This window comes from Haliotis rubra, unplaced genomic scaffold (assembly GCF_003918875.1).
Source record: "Haliotis rubra isolate DU_JTF1 unplaced genomic scaffold, ASM391887v1 Scf476, whole genome shotgun sequence".
Classification (NCBI taxonomy): Eukaryota; Metazoa; Mollusca; class Gastropoda; order Lepetellida; family Haliotidae; genus Haliotis; species Haliotis rubra.
Window position 1 is genome coordinate 72,596 of NW_025767164.1, and position 14,765 is coordinate 87,360.

Below are 14,765 nucleotides of genomic sequence, written 5' to 3' on the forward strand. Positions count from 1 at the left end.
GTATCTTATTTAGGGAAAAAGTGCCTCACTATTATCATTGGCACAGTTTTATTATTCACAGTTTAATTCTGAAGGGCCTGGGGTTTCAGATATTCATTAAAAATGGTCTTGTGACTGTAGTTAGCATAAACATTTACATTATTATTATAAGGACCAATAGGGATGTCACTATACATAAATTTCATGAATCGATACGCATCACGATACCCATGTCACGATTCGATATGCATCACGATATCCATTTTTGCGGCATTATTGCATAAATTTAGTTAAATTTTGAACATTATTATTTCCTATTTTATAGTTGTCCATGAAAAGATCAACGTGTTTTATTCTCAGAGATTAAAAAGTTCTAATTTCCCATCTTTGTGCATGAACAATAATCATTTATAACTCTCATAACATCAAAAATCATGATACAATTGCAAAATGTAAAGGATACATAAACATATTTAAGCCGATACTTTCAAAACTAATTATCGATACAGTTTTGATTGTATTGATAATTGCATCATCTTAGAAAAAGTATCGATGTATCGTGGCATCCCTAAGGACTAAATGTGCTTCACTCTTCTGAAAGCTCAGGTGGTCAAGTCAAATACGGTGCCAGAACATTCTGGGCTGACTGCCTTCCACAGATGTGCCATGATGTTTCAATCCCAGATTCATGCAAATTGTCATCCTCGATAATCTCCAGGGTATACGTTACGATCACTCTCCACTATACCCTGGATGCATCCACGGCTTGGCCCGATGATTATATTACCTCCCTTTGCTGGCTCCGCATTCTCACAGTAGCCAATCAGCTAAGCCTCCGTTACATCCGAGCTTGCCAGTGTCAACAAAGATAGCGGCCGCAGTCGCGAAGGATTCTTCGCAGTGCCACTCATATTTTTGAGGAAATAATACAGACAAATTGACAGATCTGAAACTTTCAAAAAATATATAAAAGAACTCTTTCTACCTCTTTCAGAGTACCTCTGCATCAATTGTGTTGCCAAGTTTAAACGGTTAGATAATTTAAGAAGCGAAAGTGAGTAGTGATTGGTTTGCTCAACTTCCCAGCATAGACACCTGATTGGATAAAAAGCCAGCAAAGGGAGGTAATAAAATCACCGGGCCAAGCCGTGGATGCATCCAGGGTATAGTGGAGAGTGATCGTAACGTATACCCTGGAGATTATCGAGGATGGCCAGTTGTGAGCCAGGCTAATACTTACTGAAATATTTCATTTCTGAAACTACTATGTTTTATCATACCAAAAGCACGTGTTCGACGATGGTCACATCCATTAAGTTATTTATGCATTATGAAGAGGTAGTACAGAGGGACATACCCTCAAATGATATGATTATGTATGATTACAGCCACAATAAAGCTATAGTTTATTTTTTTATGAACATTTTATTTTTGAAATCATTCTTTCAATATCTGCAACAAACATGGCCAGTGGTGCTGAGAATTGTTTTTCACAATGAGGTGACATGGGGCTCAGTCCTGAATAGAACATCACTGTACATATTTTGCAGCATTCCCGTTTGTGGCTGCTTTTTCCAGATTCATATACACAGTGCTAGCCCACTGAGAACATGGCAGGTTGATGTGGATGTGTGACTTTGCTATTTTGTTAAATGTTCAACACATGGCTCTTACTAGTGTTTGGAATTGGAAACCAAATCCACTATCGATTATCGGAGGACTTGTGGTGAACGATTATCGACTATAATCGAAATATATACATTTTTAATGTAATCACCAATTTTAAGAGTTTTCCCCCAGGTTTATTCTAATTATTGGGTTTTTTTATGCCCCCGCCATAAATATGGCAGGGGCATATAGGGTTACCCTCGGTGTCCGTCCGTCACGTCCGTCCATCCGGTCCGTCCGAAACAGGGAATGTATTCTAGCCACTTCTCCACCATAACCGCTCTGTGGAATTCAATGAACTTATACATGGTCTTTCTTGGGACTCTAATGGTGTGCATCTCATATTTTGTTTTTTTATTTTATTGTTTTTTTTTGTAAGTTTAGAGACATTTGAACTTAGGTACATTTTGCTGAATTTCTCTATGATAGTGTTGTAGGGGATGAAGTCTATCCACTTCTCCACAAAAACTGCTCAACAGAATTGAATGAACTTCTACATGTCTTTTGTAGGGACTCTAAAGGTGTGCATTTCATAATTTTTTATGCAATTTCTTACTTTTGTCACTTTTACAGATGTTTGAACTTAGTTGAATTTGGTTCTATTCAGCCAGTGTTCATTCCATCCAACAGGGGGTGTACGTTATCCACTTCTCCTCAAAAACTACTTTATGGAATTCTTTTAGATTACACATGTGCTTTATAGGGACACTAAAGGCGTGCGTCTCATATTTTGATTTTGTATTTTATTTATTTTTCCAATTTTAATGCCGTTTGAACTTAGATCAATTTTGTTGAATTTCTCTCTGAATATAGTGTTGTAGGGGGTGAAGTCTATCCACTTCTCCACAAAAGCTGCTGAACAGAATTGATTGAGCTTCTACGTGTGTTTCATTGGAACTCTTAAGGTGTGCATCTCATACCTTGTTCATCCAATTTCTTAATTTTGTCACTTCTACAGATGTTTGAACTTAGTTGAATTTGGTTCTATTCATCTAGTTTGTCCCATACAACAGGGGGTGTACGTTATCCACTTCTCCTCAAAAACTACTTTATGGAATTCTTTTAGATTACACATGTGCTTTATAGGGACTCTAAAGGTGTGCATCTCATATTTTGATTTTGTATTTTATTTATTTTTCCAATTTTAATGCCGTTTAAACTTGCATAAATTTTGTTGAATTTCTCTCTGAATATAGTGTTATAGGGGATGAAGTCCATCAACTTCTCCACAAAAACTGCTCAACAGAATTGATTAAGCTTATACATGTGTTTCATTGAGACTCGAAAGGTGTGCATGTCATAGTTGCATAGATGTTTATTGAACTTGTTCGTGAATTTTGTTCAATTATTGATCTTTATATGTCTTATGAATGTCAGCGGGGGCATCCGTGTCCCTGGACACAATTTTTTCTTGTTTATAATTAATATTGTCATGCAATGAAATGCACACATGCAAGTAAGACACTGGAATTGTAATTAAACAATAAAAGTGGTTTAAATTTTACAATGCTCATAGCTTTAAGTTGTTGAGCGCATGTTTGTTCATGAATATTGAAATTAAATGGTTAGTATACTTAATTCAAGGGTGTTATACAAAAACAAGAAAATTCCAAGTAATCAAAAATATGTTTTACAATCGATAATCATTTATAATTCTTTCGATCGATTTTCGATCATCAGAACACCACCAACTCTTTCATGCAACTTTCATCAGTTCTTGGCCAATTGTGTCAATGTACATGATGTTATTCAATGCTGATCCTGTCCACAAGATCCTCTCTTGGTAAACGTGGCGCATACATTGAACTACTGACTGCTGGCTCTGTCACTGTACGTGATGGTATCGATCTATGCACATCCTATCAATATAGCCATTTCACTGTGAACATGGAACTCTCGGACACCCACTCACACAGCCAATGACTTCTCTGCATACATGATGATATGGATCTATGCTGATGACATGAATAATTCCCTCACAACAAAAAGGGCTCGGAGAGACCCACAAACATATTCAACTTCATGTCACCATATCTGACTATTGATCCATTGAATGTTGTCTAACCCAGCAATATTCAAGTGGTCTGTTAATCAGAGCAGACAATGTTTATCAACATCATAAGCATCGAATGGACAATTGGGATATGATGCCATTTCCAAGTCGGCGAGTCCGACTACCCGATCTTGTTAGTCGTCTCTTGTGACAATCATGGGTTGCTGAAGACCAATCCTAAAACCCATGGGTTGCTGAAGACCAATCCTAAAACCCAGTCCCCGATTTCTCGAAACAAACTTAAGTCTGAGGTTTGACTTAAGTTCGAGTTTTTACTCAAATTTGAGAAAATGCATTCCACAGAATGAACTGAAATTGGTATTAAACTCAAACTATAGAAGACAATTTGAGTTTGGTGGATAGATTACTTAAGTTGTTTGGGCTTTTATATTTTGAAAATTCAGCTGTTTCAAATTGTGAAACTCAGTTTGAGATTTGAGTAAAAACTTAAGTTTGTTCCGAGAAATCCGGGCCAGATCTTCACAGGTACGTTTTTTGTGTTGGAGCCCTGTGTGGTGCAGGGGTCGTGATCTGTGGGTTTCACCTGCATTGTAAGTGGTAACATGAACCCCTGTATGAGTGTACCTGTATCCACACAGGCTGAACTTGCATGAACGTAGAAGCTTGATACGCCTCTTAGTAGCGTGGGTTACTGAAGACCAAACTCTGACCCGGGTCAATACATAAACAAAGACACCAAACAGGTTAATACTTGAAAGTAATGTATTCTTCACATGGTTTACACGCTCAAGAAATAAAATCCACATATCAACAATTATTCTGTACAGCAACAAGAACAGCTGATTGTGATGAGAACCATATCAACATTATTGATAACACATGTAACATAGGGGTTATCACTGTCTTACAGACCTTTCAGACCTGCATGTAGCAAGAAAATGAAATATGTAACTTTTTAAAGCTTTCAAACAATAAGTATACCCAACTGACAGGAAATAGCAAAATGAAATCTCCAGGGATGAGAAAGGTTTTTTTCCATACACACTAAAAAGAAAAAACAACTGAAAGTAATGTTTTGTGGTACTGTCATTTATGTGAATATGTATTGACCTCACTGAATCTTCAGCTGAAAATACTCATCCTGAATGGTAAAAAGAAGTACAATGAAATCTCACAAATCACTACGTGCAACTTCTAGCAAATCCTAGTTGAAACAAAATGGCTGAAAAATATTTTTTTAATCTTGAGACAAATGAGTACAAGCCATATTCAAGGCCCCATGATAAACCAATCATAAACAATAATAACACATTCATATCCCTTTCAGACTACACACCCCATCTTGACAAATTCTGCAGGAATTTAGCAGGCACTGAACATACTTGTGTCACCTGCTAAAACTGAGAAAATTCTGCAAGACATTAGCAGGCACTGTACATACTTGTGTCACCTGCTAAAACTGAGAAAATTCTGCAAGAAATTAGCAGGCACTGTACATACTTGTGTCATCTGCTAAAACTGACAAAAACAACAGAAACAAAAAATCTGTTTCCCACATGAAACAGTAGGCACAAACTTGAATGAAAGCCATCAGTTTAACACTGAACCTGTTATGTATTTTCATGGTCAAATACACCATAATCAGTTAAGACGTAAACATGATGAAAACAGTAAATCAAATTCTAAATAATAGCAAACCTGGTGAATACTATTTGTCAGTCCTGTAAGCTTCAGTTTAAGTTCTTTTTTTATCCACAATTCGAGCATTACATGTAAAAGATTCTAAGAATTCTGGATTGTCCACATTTATTACACACATTTATTAAGATAAATGCCCATAATGCACTGTTATATACCCAGGAATGAAAATGAAGTTTTGAGAAAAACTCTGAAAACTAGCCGGGGGTTTAGCATCTAGGCCTAAAAAAGAAGCTTGTGGTTCCGATTACCCAACCTACTCTAAATATTCCTGCCGAGCCTAACAATTTTACTCACCACATAATAAATTAAATTTATTTTCTGACATGAGTAATGTAAAAATATTTTGCAAAACCCCAAACAAACCTACCTACCTACCCTAGTTCTGAAATGGAAATCGGAACCACAACATTTTTTTTTTGGCCCTATCAGATTTAGACGATTCACAAAAATTACCCATGGCCTTATGAAATTCCCGGAATTCCGCAGAAAATTCTCATCCCTGTCTACCCATGGAGGTAAATTCTAAGAGAGAGTGAGTTGGAGTAAGTAAGGTTTTACACCACTTTTAGCAATATTCCAGGAATGGGCTTTACACATTGTACCCATGTGGGGAATCAAACCAGGGTCTTCAGTACGACAAGTGAACGATTTAACCACTTGGCTACCCAACTGCTCCACAAATTGTAAAAACTAAACCTTTGACAGGACCTAACCATGGAAATTCCTAACACGTAATCTCAATTATATCAGGTGCTCCTCCCACCAACATGCCACAGAGCTGAGCACTATGACCTGATTTTAATGAGAGCAGTTGTACAGAAATACATGCATTGAACATATGCCATTCTAAAATATAAATTTGCAAATTTCCTCTGAAATACCAACTTTGATTGTCCAGTGTCATATCTTCTTATGATAAAAAACATGGATCGATTCACAAAAATAACTTTAATGAGAGCATCTCATATCTCTGCACAAAAGTTTGCACGGTCATGAAAGCAATTTGATTCTGAGAACTCATTTAAAGTAACTACATTTGAAAAATGCTCAAAAAGTTATCCATGACAATGGCTTCTGGGTAAATGACATATAATCCTCAAAAGCGTTAAAGAAATGAGAGCACAAAAATTAACATTTAACACAAGAAGTTATCTTTCTGCATCAACTTATCAAAATCCTGTCAGTATGCATATTTTGGCAAGGTTAGTGAGTGTTACCATGGTAATTACTGAATCAACCTTCACCTGTTAAGTTGTGACTAAACTATGAGGAGTATGAACAGTCAACATGATTTGTTGGAATATTACCGTCACTATTCAGGACATCCGGTATCACAATATCTGAATGTTGTACGAAATATTAATGAACGTAAGTGTGCCATTATTGAAGAAATGGATAACAGGTGCCCAGTTATGTTTTATGTCTTATGTGAAGTGGTATTCCACTGATGACATAACAAGATTTAGGGCTGGCTAAAATGATCGATAATCGGAAATATCGTTGATAGGAAAGATTATTAATGATTATCAATATGAAAATTGTGTTAATGATAATTTCACATATCACCTTTGGTGATGGAATTTTTTTAAATTTTCTCACACAATATACAAATTTAGGACTTTATTCATTGTATGCTTCTAAATTTTGTCCCTGGCGGTGTTTAGTTAATAATCTATGCAAAAACATGTCATCACTCACCATTGACGTGAAATATGTTCATTACTTTCAGACATATTTGGCATTTTTGCTTCAAATCAAGTCTCCGATATTTATCGATAATCGATCAATATGTAATTAACGATTACTTAACTCTATTATTCATATCGCTAGCCAGCCCTAACAAGATTACTATGCACTGATGTCACAGTTAGAAAACTATTCCCCTGACAACAGACATTCATTAAATTTGATCATATTTGTTTTTCGCTTGGCGTATAACCATGACAACTTGGTGTAAGAAAATTGGACTTACGTCAATGGTTAGTTTTATCAATTCAAGTCGGTCATCAGAAATGCCCAGTACCTCAATACAAACAATTAAGCAGAAAACCACATCAACTGACACTCCTAATAAAACCAAGCAATCCTTAAGCTTCATCTTTGAATCTGTCTCAACCAGTGTCAACAATGTTTGTATAACATTTACCAATCATGTTCAGTTCTGTGGTTTCTCAGTTAAAATGTAACTGAATACGAACTGCAAATTATTTTTTGAAGGATACCTGCAACTGCTTGCCATTATACCACATGCCATTACGGACCCTAATGGCGTATTCTGCCTCCTGGTAATTAGGCATGGTGACAAAGCCAAAGCCTTTACTTACACCTTTAGCCTGATCCATCATGACGGTAACCTTGCTTACCGTTCCACATGGACCGAACAGCTCCCACAGCACTCTGTCATCGGCCTCCGTGCCGATGTTGTAAATAAACAGAACATGTCCGTCTTGCGCATCGTCCTGACCTTGACCATGGTACTGCGAATGTTGTCCACCACTGTAGTTACTACCATTACCGTTCTGGCTGCCCATCGGGTTGAAGTGGGCTCGGTTTCTCTGGTTCCTCATTGGTCCTGGTGAATTGAAGCGAGGTTTGAAGCCCATCCCTTGGAACGGTGGAGGAGGTGGGGGCATCGGAGGGGCCTTGACCTTCTTGGAACTATCGTCCGCAAACTTGATAAGCAGGTTGTCTGGTGAATCGGGCGGGGCCTTACCGTTCAGGTACTCAATGGCAGTTTCTGCCTCTGACCTCTTGCTGTAAAGGACAAAGCCAACCCTTTTGGAGATTCCTGTGTTCAAATCTACAAGGACTCGACTTTGTACAATATCACCATAGGGGCTGAAATAGTTGTTTAGTTCGTTCTCACCCCAGTACAAGGGAATGCTACGTATGTACAAGTTAGCTCCCTTTACCGTTTCCCCAGAGTCTCCCTTCCGTGAATATGCCACCTTTATCCTCTTGTGCTGCATCTGAAGACCATTCAAGGTCGTGATGGCTCTTTCTGCATCATTCTCGTTATCATAGTCAACAAAACCGAAGCCATAGCTGTACCCTGTCTTCTTGTCTCGGACTATCTTGGCCATCTTGACTGGGCCAATACTGAGGAACATTGACCTGAACTCTTCATCTGTGAGGGTTTGGGGGAGGTAGTTGATGATTAGGTTGGTCTTGGAATCCACCACATTGCCCGAGTAGTCTTCGGAACATCCTTCGAAATCCATTCTTCTCAGCTGAATTACGACCACACACTTCTTGGAAATCCATTATGGATAAATGAAAAAAAAGGTAGAAAAAAATGGTTAAAGGGTTGTGCCTGTCAAAAGAAAATTAACATATTAATGAACATTATAGAGCTTCAATGTGTTTTTCAACAAACTTGTGCATTTTCTGGAGGACTATTTCAAAATCTCATTACTCTCTCACTACGGCAGAGATTGGCTTTCTATTTCTTGATCTGATTGAACATCATGCCGTCATCTGAGGTTAATAAATGAATGGGCCCTTGTTGCATAAAAAGCAAACTTCGTCTAAATTTTCCAAGAGCTTATCCAAGATTTTCAAACAAAGTGCAGGTGGTAGGTGAACTGGGAATGAATGTTAATATTTCTGATTACTTCTGAAAATTGTTTAGTGAGCGGCTGCAGTTTCTCTAATTTTAACTATTTTCCAGCTACATCATAGAGAACATTGGATGTGAGCGAAACATTTATATTAGTTTTCACTTTAGCCATTTGCAGGATTAGACTGACCCACTACCTCAATAAATTAGCTTAAGATACAGTAAGAGTGAGTGAGTATGGTTTTACACTGCTTTTAGCAATATTCCAGCAATATCACGGCGGGGGACACCAGAAATGGGCTTCACACATTGTACCCATGTGGGGAATCGAACCCGGGTCTTCAGCGAATGAACGCTTTAACCACTAGGCTACCCCACTGCCCCAGATACAGTAAAAGGAAAAGGTAAATACATAATCTTATTTATCATGTAACCAAGGCAACTAAATACAATGCTGTACATTCTTATCTGTAGATGTCATTCTGGTGATTATATCATGATTATTACTGATACTTCCCAATTCTCTAACAGCCAAGAGGTTGAATGAAATAGATATACGCTGAGGACCTTGTGAATCACTGCAAATATATGTAACATTACCATGGAGAGCACAAAGCCTGACTCTAGTTAACAGGGCATTCCAATTAATCAAAATGATCAAAGATTGACTGGAAGGTCCAAATGACCAAACGGAACAGTCTTCCAAAATCATTTGTACACAAACGGTGAAAGTGAGTGAGTAGTTTTACGCCGCTTTCAGCAATATTCCAGCAAAATCACAGCAGGGACACAAGAAATGGGCTTTGTGCACATATGGGGAAACGGACGCAGCTCTTCACGTCTTTTAGTGTGACGAACCAACACTTCAACCACTTGGCTACCCCAACACCCCAAATGGTGAAAGTAACAGAGTTGTAAAAGGCCAGAATCTTTTTCCAAAAGGAAAGTGCTGAAGAGGTGAGGTGAAATTGGGTTTAACGTCGTGCTTGAGAATATTTCGCTCACATGACGACGTGCGTGCGTGTGAATGTGTGGCTGCTTGTACTAGCCCAGATTTAAGCTTGTTTTATAGTGCTAGCCCACTGAGATACCATACCGCAGTGAAGCATGAATACCCCACTCAGACACATTATACTGACTCCGAGCTGACCAGTCCTTGTTGTACCCATTAATACCGAGCGCCAGGCAGGGACCAACAAGTAACGTCTTTTAACGACTTTTGGTATGACGCGGTCGGGGATCGAACCCGCGACCTTCCGCTCTCCAGGCGGATGCACTAACCACTACACCACAGAGGCGGTCGAAAGTGCTGGAGAAAGTGTGTTTGTACTTCCAAGCGCTCTAGTTTTACTGAACTTCACAATGGAAGAGCAAAAATATGCTGAACAGCACATTTCATTATGTCATCAAGGAGTGAGTTGAGTTTTACGCCATTTTCAGCAATATTCCAGCAATATCACAGCAGGGGGACACCAAAATGGGCTTCACACATTGTACCCATGTGAGGTATGAAACTCGGGTCTTTGGTGTGACGAGCGAACGCTTGAACCACTAGGCTACCCCACCCCCTCCCGTCATCAAGGAGGAATCAATCATCAATTATGATTTCACAAACAAATCCTAGATAATTGCGGAGTAACTCGTAAGAATTTTTTTTATGAGATACAAGAATATCAACATGTCTGAGAATGATATGAAATCACTGAACAGTAACAACTGTGAAAATAAACCCTGGACTTTGCGAGACAGACATCTAAAACCATTGACAAACTTTATAATTTAATGTAGGATGCTAAACTTTATGTAGATACTTAAGGATACAGTTTTTTTAGCTATGCCCAAACCCTGGATTTTTGCATACAGCATGTTTATCTGTTGTGTAAAACATGGTAAACACTTATTTTCATCAGACTGACTGACTGAGTTTTGGTTTTACGCCGCTTTTAGCAATATTCCAGCAGCATCACGGCGGGGGACACCAGAAATGGGCTTCACACATTGTACCCATGTGGGGAATCGAACCTGTGGTCTTCGGCGTGATGAGCAAACACTTTAACCACTAGGCTACCCCACCGCCCCTATTTTTATCAGACAAATTTCATCTTAAAATTATCAATATGAACTACCATATGAATTTGCGTCAAGGAAACTATTTGACAAAGTCATGATAAAGCAATATAGGTCACAAAGCATTATTAAATTCATAAGCCACTGTTATTTGCATTACAATTAACATATTTAAGCAATATTAACAATGCATGATTTAGTGTTGTAACATTACTACTTACAAACAATGAAACCAGAGAGAATTCTTACAATAATCATATCAATGTTAAAAAGACATAAATTCAATCTTGGTAATAATGTAGGACATATATTTATGATAATAGTTCTTTCAATCACAAAAAAAATTGTTAGTAGAGAACCCCATATAAACATAACATGGAGAGTTAAACATGATAAATAAATAAATCATAAATTAAACATGAATAAGATATATAATATAAACAGTTACCTCAGATATCCTAGGAACGGCAAAAAAATATTCTCAGATTAATTTTCTCACAGGATGCTGATAAAATCTAGTAAATAAAATACATAAATGATACTCATAATAAATGTGATGAAATATATGTAATAAACATGTATAGCATAAATAAATGTGAACTTAGCGACCTGAGCATGCACTGCAAGGTGTTAACACGGAAGACACACCATATATATACCACGGTATACAAATAAATTCAGTGAAAGGAGCATAAATCATGTAACCACAAATATAATTAAATAATAAAACAATAAATAAGCAAAAGCACCATGGCAACACAATAACATCAAATAAACAGACATGTTTGGCTTCATCTGTCTCGATAGCATATTCGATATTGATGTCACAATGGTTAAGTGTTGATTTATCCACTGACCGTATCAGTAGCTGATTTTATCCAATTCGGACACGTTGAAACTAGAAGTAACATACTTGATATCTCTTTATTAAACTTTTCTTAATTCTACAAATCATATGTCAAATACCACGGTTAAAATCTGAATGAGTCTAAGAATATCTAATAATGATGTCAAAATTAAATGTCGAAATATTTAACAGCTCACTTCTCTGATCTCAATAATGTCAGAGAACTGATAGGTGTAGTAAGGAATGGATGAGTTGGGTTTTCAATGCATCTTGGAACAGTATACAAGTGAGAGGGTGATGATGGTTTTAGGCTACTTTTAGCAATATTCCAGCAACATCACGGCTGGGGACACCAGGAATGGGCTTCACACATTGTATCCATGTGGGGAATCGAACCCGGTCATCTGCGTGACAACCATCCCAGAACAGTGTGACAGTTAAGTGTGGGAGGCACGCCCCAAATGATGCATGTCTGCCATTTACCATAGTGGTCATAAACCTAGAAACAAGATCAACACGAAATGGGGTCTGAACCCATGATCAAAGGTCCTTGGCATATACAAGGGATGAAACTCTGCATAGGGAATTTTGACACCTTGGGACTACTTTCTCCAGGCAATTGACACTTTAACTGATGTATTGGACAGCCAAAGATTAAGAAGTTATATTAATAATTCAAGTTGAAATTTTAAACATCATCCTACCCATCAAGCCAGGGATAAATTCAGCTTTAGACATAACATGTAAACGAAAATGTCTACCTCAACCAAAGTTTATCACCAACCAAAATTGGCATTTCATATTTCATACTTTCTGATATTCATCGATTGATGAATCATAGAACAAATGTTTAAAAAATATGTTCTGCACTAAAGTCTGAAAAGTTTTATCATGTGTTTTTGTGTGTAATATGAATGCGCATTCACATTTGCATAAATCCAATGGCTTGGTACAAGATGATTTTCACAACATTACCAATTACAGACACCATCTGAGAAATGACTGCCTTTTTTAATAAATGACAGAACCAACTCTGGCATTTCAACATTCGGATTATCAAATACCACAGCTTTAGCTTATTTCCTGGTACGGTTTGTTAACTGTCTGCAACATTATAGATATACAATGGCTGTCAGTATATAATCGTGTCAGGGACTGACAATCCAGTGATTTACATCATAAGTGTCAATCAGAGCTTTTGGCACTTGATGACATGCATCAAAAGAGTCAGACTTGTTCTCGTCACTATATGGCTGGAATAATGCCGATGTGACGTAAAGCCCAACTCAACTCAACTCAGAAGAGTCAGTGAGCTTGACTGTAAGACTTCCGCCTGCATTCCTCCTAAATTTTAACGATGAGGAAAAATGTGTTTGAGTGGCATTTTTAGAAGTTTGATATGTCTTTCAGTATGTACAGATGCAATTAAAGAAACATGTTAAAACTCAATCCTTATCAGATGAAGAATATATATTCAGGTGATATGGTTGACTAGAATGAGATTTAAAATGGGGATACGGGCGGAAGTCTTTCCCAGTAAAATCTTTGGAAACATGTTCTGCAGGGAAGATTTTGGCTAGTATATGACTGGTTGTCATAGTTATCCATCCAATTTCTAATGTATACTCAAGCATTTTAAGTAGAACAAGCATGCTTACGTTTAGGTGGTATCGCAATTTATCATAATATACATAATTATTATTGAAATGGTATGATAATATTAACTGAATAGGAAGGTTTAGCAGTATTGGCTATGACAACGTAACACAGTATACAGTCACATGTGCCATGACTACATCCTAACAGTGTGCAAACTAAACCTGCACCATGCAGTATAAACAAAATACAACATATCTTAGATTAATAGTCATTAGGCTGAAACCCAGGAAAGAGCATTTCCTCGTATACGTGAGTGAGTTTAGTTTTACGCCGCACTCAGCAATATTGCAGCTGTATGGCTTCCTCTTATAAAGAAGTGATTACGTGGTTTAGCAAGTTTGTCATATTAATTGTAGACCACCAAAACAACATTTATAGAAATTGGAATGAAATTTTCAACCACGCTGTTTATAATCATAACTAGTTTCTTGGTTGATAAAAAGATTGAAATCTGATAAAGGCCTATTCAAAAGAAGAACGTGGTTCTGATTTCAGAAATTCAAAGTGCCTCAGTTTAATATTAACACACCGCGTGCTTTTCTCAGTTACGTGGTCAAACTGTTAGAAATATAATCGAGGGAGCATGTTATCTCAACGTGTTCCCGTTTACTTCTAACATAAAACTGGGTAACCCCAAACACGACGTTCACACACGCACCTGAATAAATGGCGGAAATAAATTGACAGGGACGCATGCGTCTTATGAAGCTCCCAACAGCGATAGCCCTTTTGCAGAGATGAGCTGGAAGGCAGAAAACTTGTCAAGCACTGTCCATGAGCTTCGTGCCGCGCAACCAAAGGGAGGTAAAACGTTGCCTAACCGTCCTTGCTTACCACTAAAAAACTATATAAAGGTCACCCATTTCTTGCCATGCCCGGGTCAATACGGAAATGAACGGAATGATTATACGAAGGTTACGGGAATATACATGGTGTTTCGTGAAGTATTTGGTTTTACTTTCCGTCTCACCGATGGTAAATGCCATTTTGCTTTGTCTTTGATTTGGAGTGCGTAAAATAAGAGTGGCGGTCATTTCATCTGCAGGTTTCAACCCACTGTCAGTCAGAATGCCTGTTTGTTTGTTGTTTAACGTCGCACAAGAAAAGCCTTAAAAAGGCAATGTTGGAGGCACCTGAGTAAATTAAGAAATTTAGTGAGAAGGACGTACGTGAGATGATTTGGGTGATGAAGCTGATTTCAAGAGCATCACGATGACCATACCTCCGTCTATTAGAGACTTGCTTCTAATAGAGATCGGTACTCGCATCGC

At 37.7% G+C, this 14,765-nt stretch overlaps 1 protein-coding gene across 4 annotated transcripts; it reads right to left on the reverse strand.

The window, feature by feature from the left end:
• Window positions 1–6,295: 6,295 nt before the first annotated feature.
• Window positions 6,296–14,298, reverse strand: LOC124290865 (ELAV-like protein 1-B). Of its 4 annotated transcripts, none has more exons than XM_046727712.1 (3): window positions 14,153–14,298; window positions 11,437–11,446; window positions 6,296–8,613 (listed from the first exon to the last, which is right to left on the reverse strand). In XM_046727712.1, exon 3 carries the CDS (start codon window positions 8,581–8,583, stop codon window positions 7,567–7,569), a length of 1,017 nt encoding a protein of 338 aa, XP_046583668.1. In that variant the 5' UTR covers window positions 8,584–8,613; window positions 11,437–11,446; window positions 14,153–14,298; the 3' UTR covers window positions 6,296–7,566. The 4 variants fall into 4 exon arrangements, with proteins under 4 accessions (XP_046583668.1, XP_046583664.1, XP_046583666.1 ...); XM_046727708.1 differs by having other exon boundaries at window positions 11,437–11,503; window positions 14,153–14,236; XM_046727710.1 differs by lacking the exon at window positions 11,437–11,446 and having other exon boundaries at window positions 6,296–8,675; window positions 14,153–14,290.
• Window positions 14,299–14,765: the final 467 nt, after the last annotated feature.

Bases quoted from the DNA above. Each gene is read 5' to 3' on its own strand.
- LOC124290865 (XM_046727712.1), bottom strand. From the start codon at position 8,583: ATGGATTTCGAAGGATGTTCCGAAGACTACTCGGGCAATGTGGTGGAT.